The sequence below is a fragment of the Oncorhynchus kisutch genome, linkage group LG4 (genome assembly GCF_002021735.2).
Source record: "Oncorhynchus kisutch isolate 150728-3 linkage group LG4, Okis_V2, whole genome shotgun sequence".
NCBI lineage: Eukaryota > Metazoa > Chordata > Actinopteri > Salmoniformes > Salmonidae > Oncorhynchus > Oncorhynchus kisutch.
In genome coordinates this window covers 79,261,838-79,282,883 of record NC_034177.2, presented here as the reverse complement: position 1 = coordinate 79,282,883, position 21,046 = coordinate 79,261,838, and the positions used below count along the sequence as shown (strand labels likewise).

Genomic DNA, 21,046 nt, shown 5'->3' with positions numbered 1-21,046 from the left:
GTAAAGACACAGTTGGAATATGACACAGGGTAAAAACATGTATTTCTTGTGGAAACTTGAAGGAATTTGAAAGAATTTGAACTCCCTCATTGCTTTTGTGGCAGAGCACCGAGCTTTATGGGTATATTTTACAAGAAAAGCACCTGCAACCCCCCTCTATCATGCTTACAGACTAGTTCGATAAATCATACCACTAATGAAACAATAACACATACAAAAACTGCTATAGATTATTTTGCGTTTGATATGCTGTTGAGTTTAATCACCAATTTCCGTTGACTGTCCTACGCCCTTCTTTTCTCTTACGCAGAAAAAAAAAGATCTTCGATCATTTCTCTCATTAAATTCAGCACATCTGGCGCTCGGCCCAGCTGTAACTTATGAACTGGAAAAGTACTGGGGATGTCAAGAGAGACACACAGAGAGAGACAGAGAGAGAGAGAGAGAGAGAGGGACAGCGAGAGAGAGAGACAGAGAGAGACAGAGAGAGAGAGAGAGAGAGAGAGAGACAGACAGAGAGAGACAGAGAGAGAGAGAGAGAGAGAGAGAGAGAGAGAGAGAGACAGAGAGAGAGAGGGAGAGAGAGAGAGAGAGAGACAGAGACAGAGAGAGAGAGAGAGGGACAGAGAGAGAGAGAGAGAGAGAGAGGGACAGAGAGAGAGAGAGAGACAGAGAGAGACAGAGAGAGAGAGAGAGAGAGAGAGATACAGAGAGAGAGAGAGAGAGAGAGAGAGAGAGGCATGTGCATAGCCTGGTCCCAGATCTGTTTGTGCTGTCTTATGTGACAATGGCTATATAGGAGTTGGCAAGACACACAAACAGATCTGGAAGTGCCAGCCAGTGTTGAGTGAGATTGGTATGATCCAGTGTGTCTGCTAAATGCACTCTGAATGTAAATGTTCCATGAGCAAAGTGAAGGAGAAGGACAGAATTACTTTTTAAAACCATTTTCATTCACTATTTCCTCTATTTGAAATACAGTCAACAAATCAGGTATGTTGGTTCAACCTCTGGTTGTGGTGAGGGACAGGGCTTTTCCCTGAATGTGACAATGACCCCAGTAATAGGGCCCAACGTTTTTCTCAAGAAAAACTCCTGGTCCTAGTTACGATGTACACTGTATAGCCCAAACAGTCTACAAACTGAGACAAGGCAGAAATCCAAGCTATAGGCTAACAATGTCAGAGTAATGGAAAGTTACTGTGGTCTCTGTGAATGATACCTCTCCTTGGGACACATCCATGCTTAGGGAATGTATGTTATTGTTGATGTCTAATGTTGCATAGCGCTGAAATCTTACACTTGGCAACACAGTGTAGTAAAGGACGGTCGAAGCCTTTACCTAACCAACCCTGGAGGCAGCTCAACTCTAACCAGCTCCAGCTCCAGCTCCAGCCCCTGTGTGTCTGTGTGTGTCTGTGTGTGTCTGTGTGTGTGTGTGTGTCTGTGTGTGTGTGTGTGTGTCTGTGTCTGTGTCTGTATCTGTGTGTGTGTGTGTGTGTGTGTGTGTGCGTACGTGTTCATTTACTAGATTCTACCCTGGATAAATCAAATATACGCTTTCTTTCTGTTTTCCATGGCTTTTCATCTGTCATTAATTTGATCCACTGGGCCAAACCCTGCTATACAGTAGAGCTGGGACGATAAACCAAAAATGATCCACACCGAGCATACCAATCAATTATCGCAGGCATTTTGCTGATATCGGTCATTATGATATGTAGCCTGTACTAGAGAAATGTGATGTTTGAAATGAAATAAGTTTGGTAATATGGGTGAATGTTAATGGGGACAATTGATAGCTACAACAATCAAACTAGCAGTAGTAGTTTAAAGGATAATAAAACAAAACTCTGTTCCCCATTAATGTTTTTAACTTTCCACTTTTCGTTATCGCATCAATTCAGGCAATTTATCACAATATGGATTTTTGCCCATATCGCCCAGCTCTACTATAGACTCAGAATACTATAGATAGTGTACATTTTCTATACGTCTTTCTGTGCCTAGGGCTGTTGCGCTGACCATATTACCGCCACACCGGCCTTCACATGTCATGAAGGCAGTCAAATTCCACATGTTTAGTCACGGTAATTAGGCTTCTCCAAGCTCTGATGCTGCTGCTGGTCATTAGTAGCCTACCAAACTTGATAACTGCCTGGTACTCAGCCCTCTATTGCCCTTCTAATCACTCTGACATCAATGCAAATGTAATCGAAAATCTAATCAAACACTTCATGAGAGCCCATGAGCTCATGTTGCGCAACATTTCTATAGGTTATGTAATTGCGGAAGAAAACAGAGTGATGTCCACTAATAAAAAGAGGAGGATCCCATCAGCTTTCTATAGGCTAGGCCTACTATATTTATTACTCAACTTTCCTAATATTAAGCACATTGTTTCTCTTTACGACAGAAGTATAGCCTACCTGGCTGACATGAAAATAAACCACAGGGAAAAGCGTCTTCCATTCACTATTTTTAAGCAATAAGGCCCGAGGGGGTGTGGTATATGGCCAATATACCATGTCTAAGGGCTGTTCTGAAGCCCGACACAAGGTGAAGTGCCTGGATACAGCCCTAAGCCATGGTATATTGGCCATATATCACAAACCCCCGAAGTGTCTTATTGCTATTATAAAATGGTTACAAATGTAATTAGAGCAGTAAAAAAATAAGTGTTTCGTCATACCCGCGTATACGGTCTGATATACCACGGCTGTCAGCCAATCAGCATTCAGGGCTCGAACCACCCAGTTAATAATGCATAGATGACATGTATTTTTTCTGCTGCCCCTGTTTCGATACAGGTGCATGATAATTGGTCCATTCTAAATCAAAACAAATGTCACACATATATTATTTAGTATATGTAAAGACAAGATTAAATCAAGAATAGTCTGACAGGTGACAATATTAGCATATCACTTGTGAATGACATATTATCAATGATGAATGATGCCCAGCACTTGTTTGAATCATAGTCGAACACCTCATGTAGCCTAGCCCATAGGCCTATATGTTGGTATAAGGCTTGTATCACACCTCATGTAGCCTAGCCCATAGGCCTATATGTTGGTATAAGGCTTGTATCACACCTCATGTAGCCTAGCCCATAGGCCTATATGTTTGTATAAGGCTTGTATCACACCTCATGTACCCTAGCCCATAGGCCTATATGTTGGTATAAGGCTTGTATCACACCTCATGTAGTCTAGCCCTCATGTAGCCCTCATGTAGTCTAGCCCTCATGTAGCCTAGCACTCATGTAGCCCTCATGTAGTCTAGCCCTCATGTAGCCCTCATGTAGTCTAGCCCTCATGTAGCCTAGCACTCATGTAGCCCTCATGTAGCCCTCATGTAGCCTAGCCCTCATGTAGCCCTCATGTAGTCTAGCCCTCATGTAGCCCTCATGTAGTCTAGCCCTCATGTAGCCTAGCACTCATGTAGCCCTCATGTAGCCTAGCCCATATGTTTTAATAAGGTCTTTATCACAAACATCTTAAAATGAAGCACATGAATCCACACTACAAGAGGTGTAGAGCCTAACTGGCAGACATAAACAGTACATGAGATTCAAGTTTGGGGAAGATCATTTTCACCATAAAAATGCAGCTTTATAATAAAAGCATTACATGCATCATTTCGTTTGAGGTCACTTTCGATATTGGTGTTTCTGCTAATGGAACATTTGCGCTTATAGCCCACTACCATGTGTGCATTGCTGCGCTTATAATGTGAAGAAATAGCCTAATAGTTTATCAACATTTTAAGCTAAATGTTCTGATCTGTTGCGTCAGCCTCATTGTGTGAAAAAGTTTTTGTTGATGCTAGTGGTTGTATTTATTTGGGATCTATTGCATCCCACAACTGTCCCAGACTATGTTTGGATTATTTATTTCTCGCACAGAATAGAATAAATCGCCCTTTGTACTATGGGGGGATAGTAGATTGACATAGGCTAGTGATTTTGCTGTTCATTAGGCCTCCTCATCTTGTTGGCTGATGAAAAGTAAATGTGGACAGTTCTTCCAATATCTTCAATATGCGCCTCAGAATTGGATAAGGACGCGCGGAGTTGCGTCCCCAATGTGTCTGTCTTCACTTGTTGCCTGTGAGAAAGAACCGATCACGTGACGGAGAGCTGTGTGAGTGAGAGCCTTGTGAGCAGCACACTCAGGGAGAGGGCACAACGCAGCACTCCGGGCCAAAAAGGCATGGATCTTTTTAGGGTACATTACGGCCACAAAGCGGATGCGGCTGTGAAATTTGAGACATTATCAAATTGTGAATGAGAGACTATTGGAGTGTGAACAGCCTGCTCAAAAAACAAAGCAGAGCTCATGCCTTTCAAGCTACTTTTTTCAAATCATCATTAGAGTCTCACCATGCAGCCCTACAATGTATTAAAAATCTAAACATATAGTCCACCGTTTGTAGAACAACTAAAGTTACATTAATAACTTTAAATTAAGCATATAGGAGTACCTATTTCTACGTTAAGAGCTCAACCCAGAAAAACTTTGTTCAATTGTATTCTTCATACAATAAAATATCAAATAATGTCACAGAATTATAAGCAAATCTTGTCTGCTAAATGAATTAGTGTTTGGCATAGCCACATCAGGACAACTCAGAGTCTGCTATTATTTTCTTCTGAAATAGGCTAAATTTTCATCGTATCATGTTCCTTTAGATGTGTCCAAAATAAATCATGGATTTATTGATAAGGTGTAGGCTATATTACATGGATTCATTAGACTTTTTAAAGTGGCTTGTAGGCTGTGTGGAAGCCAGGAGATGCTAAATGTGTTTATGTTAATTAACGGTCTATGACTGTGAGGCGACAGATATTTGCTTGACAATCACCAGCTGACGAAATGTTGTGACCGCCACAGCCCTATCTGTGCCCCGATATCAAATCAATATAAGGTAAACCATACAGTACATCAACCACTATATAAAGTCATCATGACCTATAAAGTCATAGAGCCCCTCGTAGAGCACCTCTCTCACCCTAGGCTGTAAATCCAGCTGTCTTCCCAAAGGAAAGAGACTTCACAGACAACTGCTAATGGTGCGTGTGTTTGTGTGTGTGCGTGCGTGCATGCCTTCATGCATACATGCACACAAGTACACGTGTGTGGGTTTGTGTGTTTGGGCACATACTGTACATGTCCCTGAGTAGTTACATTACCAAATAGCAACTCCAAACATAACGTCTCTGTTAGGTGGTGTCTCTGTTAGGTGGTGTCTCTGTTAGGTGGTGTCTCTGTTAGGTGGTGTCTCGAATGGCATCCTATTCACTCTATAATGCAGTACTTTTGAACAGAGCTCATTTTAGGCAAGAACGATTTTGCACACAACCATTGACTTAATTTAATCTGATTATCTACTCTATTTCTCCAATACAAATACAGCCGAAGTGGGAAGTTTACATACACTTAGGTTGGAGTCATTAAAACTTGTTTCTCAACCACTCCACAAATTTCTTGTTAACAAACTATAGTTTTGGCAAGTCGGTTAGGACATCTACTTTGTGCATGACACAAGGAATTTTTCCAACAATTGTTTACAGACAGATTATTTCACTTATAATTCACTGTATCACAATTCCAGTGGGTCAGAATTTACATACACTAAGGTTGACTGTGCCTTTAAACAGCTTGGAAAATTTCAGAAAATGATGACATGGCTTTAGAAGCTTCTGATAGGAGAATTGACATAATTTGAGTCAATTGGAGGTGTACCTGTGGATGTATTTCAAGGCCTATACCTTCAGTGCCTCTTTGCTTGATATCATGGGAAAATCATAAGAAATCAGCCAAGACCTCAGAAAATAATTGTGGACCTCGACAAGTCTGATTCATCCTTGGGAGCAATTTCCAAACGCCTGAAGGTACGACGTTCATCTGTACAAACAATAGTACGTACACAAGTATAAACACCATGGGACCACGCAGCCGTCATACCGCTCAGGAAGGAGACGCGTTCTGTCTCCTAGAGATGAACGTACTTTGGCACGAAAAGTGCAAATCAATCCCAGAACATCAGCAAAGGACATTGTGAAGATGCTGGAGGAAACAGGTACAAAAGTATTTATATCCACAGTAAAACGAGTCCTACATCGACATTACGTGGAAGGCCGCTCAGCAAGGAAGAAGCCACTGCCCCAAAACCACCATAAAAAAGCCAGACTACGGTTTGTAACTGCACATGGGGACAAAGGTCGTACTTTTTGGAGAAATGTCCTCTGGTCTGATGAAACAAAAATAGAACGGTTTAGCCATAATGACCACCGTTATGTTTGGAGGAAAAGGGGGAGGCTTGCAAGCCGAAGAACACCATCCCAACCGTGACGCACATGGGTGGCAGCATCGTGTTGTGGGGCTGCTTTGCTGCAGGAGGGATTGGTGCACTTCCCAAAATAGATGGCATCATGAGGAACGAAAATGATGTGGATATATTGAAGCAACATCTCAAGACATCAGTTAAAGCTTGGTCGCAAATGGGTCTTCCAAATGGACAATGACCCCAAGCATACTTTCAAAGTTGAGGCAAAATGGCTTAAGGACAACAAAGTCAAGATATTGGAGTGGCCATCACAAAGCCCTGACCTCAATACCATAGAAAATGTGTGGGCAGAACTGAAAAAGTGTGTGCGAGCAAGGAGGCCTACAAACCTGACTCAGTTACACCAGCTCTGTCAGGAGGAATGGGCCAAAATTCGCCCAACTTATTGTGGGAAGCTTGTGGGAGGCTACCTGAAATGTTTTACACACGTTAAACAATTTCAAGGCAATGCTACCAAATACTAATTGAGTGTATGTAAACTTCTAACCCACTGGGAATGTGATGAAAGAAATAAAAGATGAAATAAATCATTCTCTCTACTATTATTCTGACATTTCACATTCTTAAAATAAAGTTGTGATCCTAACTGACCTAAGACAGGACATTTTTACTAGGATTAAATGTCAGAAATTGTGAAAAACTGAGTTTAAATGTATTTGGCTAAGATGTATGTAAACTTCAGACTTCAACTGTAGGTTAAAGGGGCAATCAGCAGTTGCTACATCCACTGTTGGACTTACCGACATAATAAATTAATGATATGTACCCATTGATTCTTGGAAAATAGAACTTATAAATGTCTCATGAGCTTAGTTGAACTGTCATACTCCATCAGAACCCAAAAGAGAAGCTTGCTTTATGTCAATGTTTGTAAACATTGACAAGTAAATAAAAAACAAACACCATATAGCCTCAAAACATTGCTCAAAACATCATTTTGATATCATGGATGGTCTGTACTCATATAGTTCTGTCTATGATTTGAGAGTGGTTTCATTTCTCCAGCCCCACCCCTCAGCTTTTTACCGAAACATGGTCAGGTAGTTTCTATTGTTATTATCTCAATACTGGTGATTGCCGCTTTAAGTTATTAGAGTTGACTACCACTGGATTGCAAGCAAGGAGATCAGGAGCAATACGGTCTCCTGTGCAATATTCAATATTGAGCAGATTCACTAGCCTGGAATCCAGGCCAGATTTGTGCCAATATTCCACTCCTTGCCACTCTGTGGCATATTCCTTATGGAAAAACCCCATGAATTTCACATGTGAGCACAAGTGAATTGTTCCAAAAACAAGTGTTCATGTGATCACATTTGATCTTACAGTACCTGAAGTTAATGTGATAGCATGTGACAGCATATAAAGCAATATGTGATAACATGAAACTACACATGTGAACACGTGATCACATGTGAAGTGTTCTAAAAACACGTTTTTAACATCATTTCTCATTTGAAATCTCACGTGAAATCATGTGATTTTCCACATGAAATCATGTAGTTTTTCTGTAAGGGGTGACAAAATAAATTGAAATACATATTTCATATAGATATAAAAGAAATACTGCCCGCCTCTGTTCACAACCACTTTAACCACACATTTTCCTCACAACAAAACCCCTTTATTTATTTCCACATTTTGATTTGATGAGACAACATCACGTCATCGATGACAAAAACATACACATGACTTATTCCAACAGATCAAGTCTCAGGAGTGGGTTGTTGTACTCTCAGCTCTCAAAAAGTTGCTGGTTCGATGTGCCCTTGAGCAAAGCACAACAAATGAATAATTATCAGCTCCAATTGTCAGCGCATAAAAAGCTGGGCTTCCCTACTTTACTTGTAACATTACTGTCCTTTACTTTCCTTGAAAAACATCCTCAAACTTTGTTGCGCTCCTCAGAATTTCCTTGAATTACTGCTAGGGAAGAGTGGGGGAAATTGTTGAATCAACGTTGTTTCCAAATCATTTCAACCTAAAAATGTAATGCGATGACATTGAATTAATGTGAAAAACATATTGGATTTGCAAAAAGTCATCAACTTAAGGGAATTTCCTCTTTTTTAACCTAAATTCAATGACAGGGTGACATTTTTGGTTGTTTCAAAGTTGAATTCACATTAGTTGACCACTCAACCAAATGTAAATCAATACCAGACATTGAACTAATGTCTGTGCCAAGTGGGTATTAATAAGGAGAGACCGGGGGAAGTTGTAATATATTTTATCTTTGTATCTATTAGAGACCTGTTTGGGTTAGTGATCAGTAGTAGAGCAGCTCTCTAGTCAACCTGTTTGGGTTAGTGATCAGTAGTAGAGCAGCTCTCTAGTCAACCTGTTTGGGTTAGTGATCAGTAGTAGAGTGGCTCTCTAGTCAACCTGTTTGGGTTAGTGATCAGTAGTAGAGTGGCTCTCTAGTCAACCTGTTTGGGTTAGTGATCAGTAGTAGAGTGGCTCTCTAGTCAACCTGTTTGGGTTAGTGATCAGTAGTAGAGTGGCTCTCTAGTCAACCTGTTTGGGTTAGTGATCAGTAGTAGAGTGGCTCTCTAGTCAACCTGTTTGGGTTAGTGATCAGTAGTAGAGTGGCTCTCTAGTCAACCTGTTTGGGTTAGTGATCAGTAGTAGAGTGGCTCTCTAGTCAATCTGTTTGGGTTAGTGATCAGTAGTAGAGTGGCTCTCTAGTCAACCTGTTTGGGTTAGTGATCAGTAGTAGAGTGGCTCTCTAGTCAACCTGTTTGGGTTAGTGATCAGTAGTAGAGTGGCTCTCTAGTCAACCTGTTTGGGTTAGTGATCAGTAGTAGAGTGGCTCTCTAGTCAACCTGTTTGGGTTAGTGATCAGTAGTAGAGTGGCTCTCTAGTCAACCTGTTTGGGTTAGTGATCAGTAGTAGAGTGGCTCTCTAGTCAACCTGTTTGGGTTAGTGATCAGTAGTAGAGTGGCTCTCTAGTCAACCTGTTTGGGTTAGTGATCAGTAGTAGAGTGGCTCTCTAGTCAACCTGTTTGGGTTAGTGATCAGTAGTAGAGTGGCTCTCTAGTCAACCTGTTTGGGTTAGTGATAATTTGTAGAGCAGCTCTCTATTGAACCTGTTTTGGTTAGTGATCAGTAGTAGAGTGGCTCTCTAGTCAACCTGTTTGGGTTAGTGATCAGTAGTAGAGTGGCTCTCTAGTCAACCTGTTTGGGTTAGTGATCAGTAGTAGAGTGGCTCTCTAGTCAACCTGTTTGGGTTAGTGATCAGTAGTAGAGTGGCTCTCTAGTCAACCTGTTTGGGTTAGTGATCAGTAGTAGAGTGGCTCTCTAGTCAACCTGTTTGGGTTAGTGATCAGTAGTAGAGTGGCTCTCTAGTCAACCTGTTTGGGTTAGTGATCAGTAGTAGAGTGGCTCTCTAGTCAACCTGTTTGGGTTAGTGATCAGTAGTAGAGTGGCTCTCTAGTCAACCTGTTTGGGTTAGTGATCAGTAGTAGAGTGGCTCTCTAGTCAACCTGTTTGGGTTAGTGATCAGTAGTAGAGTGGCTCTCTAGTCAACCTGTTTGGGTTAGTGATCAGTAGTAGAGTGGCTCTCTAGTCAACCTGTTTGGGTTAGTGATCATTTGTAGAGCAGCTCTCTATTGAACCTGTTTTGGTTAGTGATCAGTAGTAGATTGGCTCTCTAGTCAACCTGTTTGGGTTAGTGATCAGTAGTAGAGTGGCTCTCTAGTCAACCTGTTTGGGTTAGTGATCATTTGTAGAGCAGCTCTCTATTGAACCTGTTTTGGTTAGTGATCAGTAGTAGAGTGGCTCTCTAGTCAACCTGTTTGGGTTAGTGATCAGTAGTAGAGTGGCTCTCTAGTCAACCTGTTTGGGTTAGTGATCAGTAGTAGAGTGGCTCTCTAGTCAACCTGTTTGGGTTAGTGATCAGTAGTAGAGTGGCTCTCTAGTCAACCTGTTTGGGTTAGTGATCAGTAGTAGAGTGGCTCTCTAGTCAACCTGTTTGGGTTAGTGATCAGTAGTAGAGTGGCTCTCTAGTCAACCTGTTTGGGTTAGTGATCAGTAGTAGAGTGGCTCTCTAGTCAACCTGTTTGGGTTAGTGATCAGTAGTAGAGTGGCTCTCTAGTCAACCTGTTGGGTTAGTGATCAGTAGTAGAGCAGCTCTCTATTCAACCTGTTGGGTTAGTGATCAGTAGTAGAGCAGCTCTCTATTCAACCTGTTGGGTTAATGATCAGTAGTAGAGCAGCTCTCTATTCAACCTGTTGGGTTAGTGATCAGTAGTAGAGCAGCTCTCTATTCAACCTGTTTGGGTTAGTGATCAGTAGTAGAGCAGCTCTCTATTCAACCTGTTGGGTTAGTGATCAGTAGTAGAGCAGCTCTCTTTCAACCTGTTGGGTTAGTGATCAGTAGTAGAGCAGCTCTCCATTCAACCTGTTGGGTTAGTGATCAGTAGTAGAGCAGCTCTCTATTCAACCTGTTGGGTTAGTGATCAGTAGTAGAGCAGCTCTCTATTCAACCTGTTGGGTTAGTGATCAGTAGTAGAGCAGCTCTCTATTCAACCTGTTTGGGTTAGTGATCAGTAGTAGAGCAGCTCTCTATTCAACCTGTTGGGTTAGTGATCAGTAGTAGAGCAGCTCTCTATTCAACCTGTTGGGTTAGTGATCAGTAGTATAGCAGCTCTCTATTCAACCTGTTGGGTTAGTAATCAGTAGTAGAGCAGCTGTCTATTCAACCTGTTGGGTTAGTGATCCGTTGTAGAGCAGCTCTCTATTCAACCTGTTGGGTTAGTGATCAGTAGTAGAGTGGCTCTCTATTCAACCTGTTTGGGTTAGTGATCAGTAGTAGAGCAGCTCTCTATTCAACCTGTTGGGTTAGTGATCAGTAGTAGAGCAGCTCTCTATTCAACCTGTTGGGTTAGTGATCCGTAGTAGAGCAGCTCTCTATTCAACCTGTTGGGTTAGTGATCAGTAGTAGAGCAGCTCTCTATTCAACCTGTTGGGTTAGTGATCAGTAGTAGAGCAGCTCTCTATTCAACCTGTTGGGTTAGTGATCAGTAGTAGAGCAGCTCTCTATTCAACCTGTTGGGTTAGTGATCAGTAGTAGAGCAGCTCTCTATTCAACCTGTTGGGTTAGTGATCAGTAGTAGAGTGGCTCTCTAGTCAACCTGTTTGGGTTAGTGATCAGTAGTAGAGTGGCTCTCTAGTCAACCTGTTTGGGTTAGTGATCAGTAGTAGAGTGGCTCTCTAGTCAACCTGTTTGGGTTAGTGATCAGTAGTAGAGTGGCTCTCTAGTCAACCTGTTTGGGTTAGTGATCAGTAGTAGAGTGGCTCTCTAGTCAACCTGTTTGGGTTAGTGATCAGTAGTAGAGTGGCTCTCTAGTCAACCTGTTTGGGTTAGTGATCAGTAGTAGAGTGGCTCTCTAGTCAACCTGTTTGGGTTAGTGATCAGTAGTAGAGTGGCTCTCTAGTCAACCTGTTTGGGTTAGTGATCAGTAGTAGAGTGGCTCTCTAGTCAACCTGTTTGGGTTAGTGATCATTTGTAGAGCAGCTCTCTATTGAACCTGTTTTGGTTAGTGATCAGTAGTAGATTGGCTCTCTAGTCAACCTGTTTGGGTTAGTGATCAGTAGTAGAGTGGCTCTCTAGTCAACCTGTTTGGGTTAGTGATCATTTGTAGAGCAGCTCTCTATTGAACCTGTTTTGGTTAGTGATCAGTAGTAGAGTGGCTCTCTAGTCAACCTGTTTGGGTTAGTGATCAGTAGTAGAGTGGCTCTCTAGTCAACCTGTTTGGGTTAGTGATCAGTAGTAGAGTGGCTCTCTAGTCAACCTGTTTGGGTTAGTGATCAGTAGTAGAGTGGCTCTCTAGTCAACCTGTTTGGGTTAGTGATCAGTAGTAGAGTGGCTCTCTAGTCAACCTGTTTGGGTTAGTGATCAGTAGTAGAGTGGCTCTCTAGTCAACCTGTTTGGGTTAGTGATCAGTAGTAGAGTGGCTCTCTAGTCAACCTGTTTGGGTTAGTGATCAGTAGTAGAGTGGCTCTCTAGTCAACCTGTTGGGTTAGTGATCAGTAGTAGAGCAGCTCTCTATTCAACCTGTTGGGTTAGTGATCAGTAGTAGAGCAGCTCTCTATTCAACCTGTTGGGTTAATGATCAGTAGTAGAGCAGCTCTCTATTCAACCTGTTGGGTTAGTGATCAGTAGTAGAGCAGCTCTCTATTCAACCTGTTTGGGTTAGTGATCAGTAGTAGAGCAGCTCTCTATTCAACCTGTTGGGTTAGTGATCAGTAGTAGAGCAGCTCTCTTTCAACCTGTTGGGTTAGTGATCAGTAGTAGAGCAGCTCTCCATTCAACCTGTTGGGTTAGTGATCAGTAGTAGAGCAGCTCTCTATTCAACCTGTTGGGTTAGTGATCAGTAGTAGAGCAGCTCTCTATTCAACCTGTTGGGTTAGTGATCAGTAGTAGAGCAGCTCTCTATTCAACCTGTTTGGGTTAGTGATCAGTAGTAGAGCAGCTCTCTATTCAACCTGTTGGGTTAGTGATCAGTAGTAGAGCAGCTCTCTATTCAACCTGTTGGGTTAGTGATCAGTAGTATAGCAGCTCTCTATTCAACCTGTTGGGTTAGTAATCAGTAGTAGAGCAGCTGTCTATTCAACCTGTTGGGTTAGTGATCCGTTGTAGAGCAGCTCTCTATTCAACCTGTTGGGTTAGTGATCAGTAGTAGAGTGGCTCTCTATTCAACCTGTTTGGGTTAGTGATCAGTAGTAGAGCAGCTCTCTATTCAACCTGTTGGGTTAGTGATCAGTAGTAGAGCAGCTCTCTATTCAACCTGTTGGGTTAGTGATCCGTAGTAGAGCAGCTCTCTATTCAACCTGTTGGGTTAGTGATCAGTAGTAGAGCAGCTCTCTATTCAACCTGTTGGGTTAGTGATCAGTAGTAGAGCAGCTCTCTATTCAACCTGTTGGGTTAGTGATCAGTAGTAGAGCAGCTCTCTATTCAACCTGTTGGGTTAGTGATCAGTAGTAGAGCAGCTCTCTATTCAACCTGTTTGGGTTAGTGATCAGTAGTAGAGCAGCTCTCTATTCAACCTGTTGGGTTAGTGATCAGTTGTAGAGCTGCTCTCTATTGGCCCCTCAGCGTGCCTATTTTCACCATTCTGTATGTCTAAAGAATCTTCTGAAATATGAACACAAAAATACTGGACATTTTGAACTCTTTTTGTCAAAGTTACAATCATCGTCTTGAATGAGACTACAATTGTTCTGGTCTTTTTCTGGGACCAAATAATCATGCCATTTCTTGTGAACACAGATACGACATTTTTACCAACCCCTTGCAATGAGAGGTTGAGTGTTCAAATCTCATCACAGACAACTTCAGCATTTTAGCTATTTAGCAACTTCTTACTACTTGTGAGCTACTTAGCATATTAGCTAACACTTACTCAGGGTTAGCTTTTTTAACCTTTATTTAACTAGGCAACTTAACTCAGTTAAGAACAAATTATTATTTACAATGACAGCCTACACTGGCCAAACCCAGACGACGCTGGGCCAATTGTGCACCGCCCTATCCCAATCAAGGTCGGTTGTGATACTGCCTGGATTCAAACCAGGGTGTCTGTGGTGACACCTCTAGCACTGAGATGCAGTGCCTTAGACCGCTGCTCCACTTGGGTCGTTGTCCTGTTGCGTCACCCAACTTCTGTTGAGCTTCAATTGGCAGACAGATAGCCTTACATTATCCTGCAAAATGTCTTGATAATACATTTTTCAGTCGATGATAGCAAGCTGTCCAGGCCCTGAGCAGCCCCAAACCATGATGCTCCCTCCACCATACTTTACAGTTGGGATGAGGTTTTGATGTTAGTGTGCTGTGCCTTTTTTTCTCCACACATAGTGCTGTGTGTTCCTTCCAAACAACTCAACTTTAGTTTAATCTGTCCACAGAATATTTTGCCAGAAGCGCTGTGGAACATCTAGGTGCTCTTTTGAGAACTTCAGACATGCAGCAATGGTTTTTTTGGACAGTAATGTCTTCTTCCACGGTGTCCTCCCATGAACACCATTCTTGTTTAGTGTTTTACGTATCGTAGACTCGTCAAAATAAATGTTAGAATGTTCCAGAGATTTCTGTAAGTCTTTAGCTGACATTCTAGGATTCTTCTTAACCTTATTAAGCATTCTGCACGGTGCTCTTGCAGTCATCTTTGCAGGACGGCCACTCTTAGGGAGAGTAGCAACAGTGCTGAACTTTCTCCATTTATAGGCAGTTTATCTTACCGTGGACTGATGAACATCAAGGCTTTAAGAGATACTTTTGTAACCCTGTCCAGATTTATGCAAGACAACAATTCTTAATCTTAGGTCTCCTGAGATCTATTTGTTCGAGGCATGGTTCACATCAGGCAATGCTTCTTGTGAATAGCAAACTCAAATTGTATAGGGCAGGGCAGATCTAACCAACATCTCCAAACTTGTCTCATTGATTAGACTCCAGGTTAGCTGACTCCTGACTCCAATTAGCTCCTGGAAAAGTCATTAGCCTAGGGGTTCACATACTGTCACACCCTGATCTGTTTCACGGGTCCTTGTGATTGTCTCCACCCCCTCCAGGTGTGGCTTATTTTCCCCGGTGTATTTATCCCTGTGTTTCCTGTCTCTCTGTGCCAGTTTGTATTGTATGTTCAAGTCAACCGACGTGGTTTTTCCCGTGCTCCTGCTTTTCTATTCTCTTCTACTAGTCCTCCTTAACAAATCAAAAACTGAAAAATTGGGCGTGCAAAATTATTCAGCCCCTTTACTTTCAGTGCAGCAAACTCTCTCCAGAAGTTCAGTGAGGATCTCTGAATGATCCAATATTGACCTAAATGACTAATGATGATAAATACAATCCACCTGTGTGTAATCAAGTCTCCGTATAAATGCACCTGCACTGTGATAGTCTCAGAGGTCCGTTAAAAGCGCAGAGAGCATCATGAAGAACAAGGAACACACCAGGCAGGTCCGAGATACTGTTGTAAAGAAGTTTAAAGCCGGATTTGGATACAAAAAGATTTCCCAAGCTTTAAACATCCCAAGGAGCACTGTGCAAGCGATAATATTGAAATGGAAGGAGTATCAGACCACTGCAAATCTACCAAGACCTGGCCATCCCTCTAAACTTTCAGCTCATACAAGGAGAAGACTGATCAGAGATGCAGCCAAGAGGCCCATGATCACTCTGGATGATCTGCAGAGATCTACAGCTGAGGTGGGAGACTCTGTCCATAGGACAACAATCAGTCGTATATTGCACAAATCTGGCCTTTATGGAAGAGTGGCAAGAAGAATGCCATTTCTTAAAGATATCCATAAAAAGTGTCGTTTAGAGTTTGCCACAAGCCACCTGGGAGACACACCAAACATGTGGAAGAAGGTGCTCTGGTCAGATCAAACCAAAATGGAACTTTTTGGCAACAATGCAAAACGTTATGTTTGGCGTAAAAGCAACACAGCTCATCACCCTGAACACACCATCCCCACTGTCAAACATGGTGGTGGCGGCATCATGGTTTGGGCCTGCTTTTCTTCAGCAAGGACAGGGAAGATGGTTAAAATTGATGGGAAGATGGATGGAGCCAAATACAGGACCATTCTGGAAGAAAACCTGATGGAGTCTGCAAAAGACCTGAGACTGGGACGGAGATTTGTCTTCCAACAAGACAATGATCCAAAACATAAAGCAAAATCTACAATGGAATGGTTCAAAAATAAACATATCCAGGTGTTAGAATGGCCAAGTCAAAGTCCAGACCTGAATCCAATCGAGAATCTGTGGAAAGAACTAAAAACTGCTGTTCACAAATGCTCTCCATCCAACCTCACTGAGCTCGAGCTGTTTTGCAAGGAGGAATGGGAAAAAATTTCAGTCTCTCGATGTGCAAAACTGATAGAGACATACCCCAAGTGACTTACAGCTGTAATCGCAGCAAAAGGTGGCGCTACAAAGTATTAACTTAAGGGGGCTGAATAATTTTGCACGCCCAATTTTTCAGTTTTTGATTTGTTAAAAAAGTTTGAAATATCCAATAAATGTCGTTCCACTTCATGATTGTGTCCCACTTGTTGTTGATTCTTCACAAAAAAATACAGTTTTATATCTTTATGTTTGAAGCCTGAAATGTGGCAAAAGGTCGCAAAGTTCAAGGGGGCCGAATACTTTCGCAAGGCACTGTAGATGTCCTAGCCTACCTCTTTCAGGTAATAACATTCAAAGCAGTATTAGCCTTATATTTAGGTAATGAATGAAGGGTTATGCATAATAATCTTCTAACTTATAGCCTATATCTCTTGTGCAATTATGCACGACCTATGCTCCACTGGCCTCTCTGTAAAAAAGTATCCTTAGCTCTTGGAGTCCCATGCAGGAAAAGCTAGACTAGAATAACTTGCGGGACATTATTTTGTTTAGCATTTCTTATACCAATAGACTGTTCAATGAGGGAGGCAAGCTCTTGTTTGTTTAATGTTAAATACAGCAGCCACTAGAACTCACGGGTAGCGCGATGGCGGTAGGCCATTCATTCAGACCAATAACCATTCATGCCTTGCGAAGAAGAGGAAGCCTTCTGCATCTCTTTCTAGTCCTATATTATTCAAGTATGCAGTTAGAATGATGAAGATAAGGACAACCAAACGTATTTCATTTAACTGTTGAAAGCGAGGAAGGAATCAGCAACACTAGAGAGAGAAAGAGGAGGTAGGCTAATAACATTAGGGGGACATATTATGATTTTTTTTAAATCAATTCCGCTAGCCTATAATTGTAACTTTGTAGTCCTCATGTGCTGCACCAGAATGGTATGTTCTCTCCTGCTTTATCATGGTTTGAACAGGATGCATAATTCCAGTCCATATAATACAGTATAATACAGTACAGTATTGGATAACCACACAATCATTTGTGATTTTTTTTAGGCTTGGGCTCATTAAATGTCTTTAATGTAGGGCTCATAAAATGTATTTAATCAGGCTAAGGTTTCATCAGACTTGAATCTTCGATAAAAGCTCTAGTAAAATCCAGACATAGGCCTATTTATAAGCTTTATAATGCTTTTGAATGACACTTCCGGTTTTGGCGGGAAATACCGGGACACCCGGGAGAAAAGTGATTTATTCTCGGGATGTAACATTTGTAAAATACCAGGAAAATATTCACCCTAATGCAGACCCAAACCCAGATGCATCCTGCTCATACACGCTGGAGACTGGCCTTGCCTTTAAAACAGCCTAAACCGAGTCAGAAAATTAAAAAATATTTATAAATATACACAAAAAAAATCCTTGTTTTTGAAAGGAAAGCAAAAAAAAAATGTCCATTAAAATAACATAAAATGTATCCGAAATACAGTGTATATATTGTTAATGTTATAAATGACTGTTGTAGTTGGAAACTGATTTTTTTTTTAACGGAATATCGACATAGGATTACACAGAGGCCCATTATCAGCAACCATCACTCCTGTGTTCCAATGGCATGTTGTGTTAGCCAATCCAAGTTCATCATTTCAAAAGACTAATTGATCATTAGAAAACCCTTTCGCAATTATGTTAGCACAGCTGAAAACTCTGGTGCTGATTAAAGAAGCAATAAAACTGGCCTTCTTTAGACTAGTTGAGTATCTGGAGCATCAGCATATGTGGGTTCGATTACAGGCTCAAAATGGCCAGAAACAAAGAACTTTCTTCTGAAACTCGTCAGTCTATTCTTCTTCTGAGAAATGAAGACTATTCCATGGGAGAAATTGCCAAGAAACTGAAGATCTTGAACAACGCTGTGTACTAATCCCTTCACAGAACAGTGCAAACAGGCTCTAACCAGAATAGAAAGAGGAATGGGAGGCCCCGGTGCACAACTGGGCAAGAGGACAAGTACATTAGAGTGTCTAGCTTGACAAACAGATGCCTAACAAGTCCTCAACTGGTAGCTTCATTAAATAGTACCCACAAAACACAAGTCTCAAAGTCAACAGTGTAGAGGCCGACTCTGGGATGCTGGCCTTCTAGGCAGAGTTCCTCTGTCCAGTGTCTGTGTTCTTTTGCCCACTAATCAATTAGGCCTACCTGCCATAGTCTAGTAATAATTCTTATGTTATGCTAAACTTGTGCATGTTGAATTCTCTAAACTTTCTTGTTGTTAGAATAGGCTCTGGTGGAATCAGATATTGCCCTAATAGGTCTGAAAAGTTAATGAGCACGTATTTATATTGTCGATATACGAAATATCCATGGCAGTTATGAGTAGGCTACCAGAATACCCAATGTTGCACACACACACACCATCAAACATTTTACAAAACAGCGCTCAACATACGATGGGATATATGCAAATACAAACAGATCGTAGCCTATATACGCTATTTAGTTAACGTTGGCAATAACATAATGGTAATATAATTCCATAATAGGGTAAACAATTACAGACAGAACGATGCGTCTCTAACCTCATTCCGCTGGAGCTGAAAAAAGTTGTTGAGATAGTTGGAGTTTAGGGACGAGCTCAGGTCCGCCGCAGGAGTCTTGCAGTAGTTCAGCTCTGGGTGGGAAGAGTTGGGTTCGGGTCTAAAGGCGTCAAAAGCGCTGGTCTGGTGAGTGTCTTGCAAAGAGAGGTATACCCAATTCAGTAGCTGTGCAGGCTGGTACACGGAGGCACTGGTGTCTATGGCAGACATCAAGCTCATCTTTCAAATGGGTACACTCGCTCTTCCACCGCAGCTATGTTTTTGGATTGCTTTCAATTTTGAGAATCCTGCTCACTCTCTCTTTCTAAACTTCAACGGATTCGCCGTTTTCTTTTTCCCAACGGGCAGTGGCAATCGTTTCTTGTTCCTATTCCCGTAAGAACCCTATATCATCCTCGTGCTGGGAGCCTAGTCCCAGATTTTACGCGGTTACGCAAAAGTCATTGCTCTAACATGTCAGTATAAAACGTTTTCAGCCGCTACTCACGGCCCGTTATCTCCCTTTATTTGCAGTGGGGCAGCCACCCCAGAGCCTCATTGGATATGCAACGCTCACTGGGGTGCGTCATGACGCACGCCGGCGAATCAGGGTTTTAATTCACTAGGCTATACACAAAACGTTTTTTTAAATATAAATCTCTCGCTCTCTACGTTGATGACCTAATACCTATTGAATCTCTGAGGGTTTACTGTTGACTTTTGACATTGTGAAAATATATATATTTTTAAATGTATCAAAGCAATAAAGTTAGGTTTTTAATTCATGTTAATACTTTTTTAGGCCTACCTTTTCCTTCAGATGATTTGTTGCCTGGTTCATTATTTCATATTTAACCAGGAACTTCATTGGTTTATAGGCCTACTGATGAATATGAATTGATGCAAATGAGTTGCTGAGATGTTGTATGTGGTCTAGGCCTTTTACCATCTTTTCGCTTTGCCCGCACACCTGTCTGTGCTTCAAACCTGTCTGTTAGCTATTCAGCCCCGCAAAACGGGCGCAGTGCTACCACAGACTGGAAGTAGTGGAAAGGGGGGGGGGGGGGGACTTCTAACAACTGGATTTAATCGTTTCTCGTGCATGGCTCAGTGATGTAAGGGATGCATTTTTCATAAGAATTGTCTACCGACTATGGATATACCTCCCAACTGATTATGGATATACCTCCCAACTGACTATGGATATACCTTCCAACTGACTATGGATATACCTCCCAACTGATTATGGATATACCTCCCAACTGATTATGGATATACCTCCCAACTGACTATGGATATACCTCCCAACTGACTATGGATATACCTTCCAACTGACTATGGATATACCTCCCAACTGATTATGGATATACCTCCCAACTGACTATGGATATACCTTCCAACTGACTATGGATATACCTCCCAACTGACTATGGATATACCTTCCAACTGACTATGGATATACCTCCCAACTGACTATGGATATACCTCCCAACTGATTATGGATATACCTCCCAACTGATTATGGATATACCTCCCAACTGACTATGGATATACCTCCCAACTGATTATGGATATACCTCCCAACTGATTATGGATATACCTCCCAACTGATTATGGATATACCTCCCAACTGATTATGGATATACCTCCCAACTGACTATGGATATACCTCCCAACTTTAAACACATTCTGCGAAACAGGTACAGTAATTTCATTGTGAATGATTCAGAACACATTCACTATGGAATGCGATTATACCTTGACTTATTAATTCATGAAATCATTTATAACAGGTCTAAGTTTGGCCAACTCTCACAAACAACCATATAAATTATATGTACATGCCTGGATTACATGTGAGGTCAAAAAAAGAAGAAGAGATTATTTAGAAACTGTGAAAGATAAACATTGGGTTTAATAGCTTATGCTTGGTGTTGTGTCACTCCGATCACACTCACCCCAATTAGGCCTAATCCTAGGGAAGAAGGGGTAAACAAATGGTCGTGTTTATTCAGCTATAGACAGAGGTGAGATTCCCAGGCTTCTGCCAACATTTGCTCTCCATCCCCCCACGGTTGTGTACCTGCCTTGGAACCTTAAGCTTGAAGCCTACTAGTTGAGTGTTCGGAGCTAGAGTTCTACCCCAAGCCGTTTTATACACCATCATGTTCTGAACAGGTATCCCACAGCACAGGAATACAGTTTTGTGTGGCTAGATTTGTTTTGTTACTGGCTTTCAATTATCCTGT

General features: G+C 41.7%; 1 protein-coding gene across 1 annotated transcript in view; it reads right to left on the bottom strand.

Moving 5' to 3' along the window:
* zcchc24 (zinc finger, CCHC domain containing 24) overlaps positions 1-19,343 on the bottom strand; it is a 78,620-nt gene extending 59,277 nt beyond the window's left edge. The window contains exon 1 of the mRNA XM_020471141.2: positions 18,801-19,343. Within this exon, the coding sequence (XP_020326730.1) occupies positions 18,801-19,037 (237 nt within the window). The 5' untranslated portion in view covers positions 19,038-19,343. The remainder of the gene's footprint in view (positions 1-18,800) is intronic.
* Between the last annotated feature and the right edge of the window lie 1,703 nt (positions 19,344-21,046).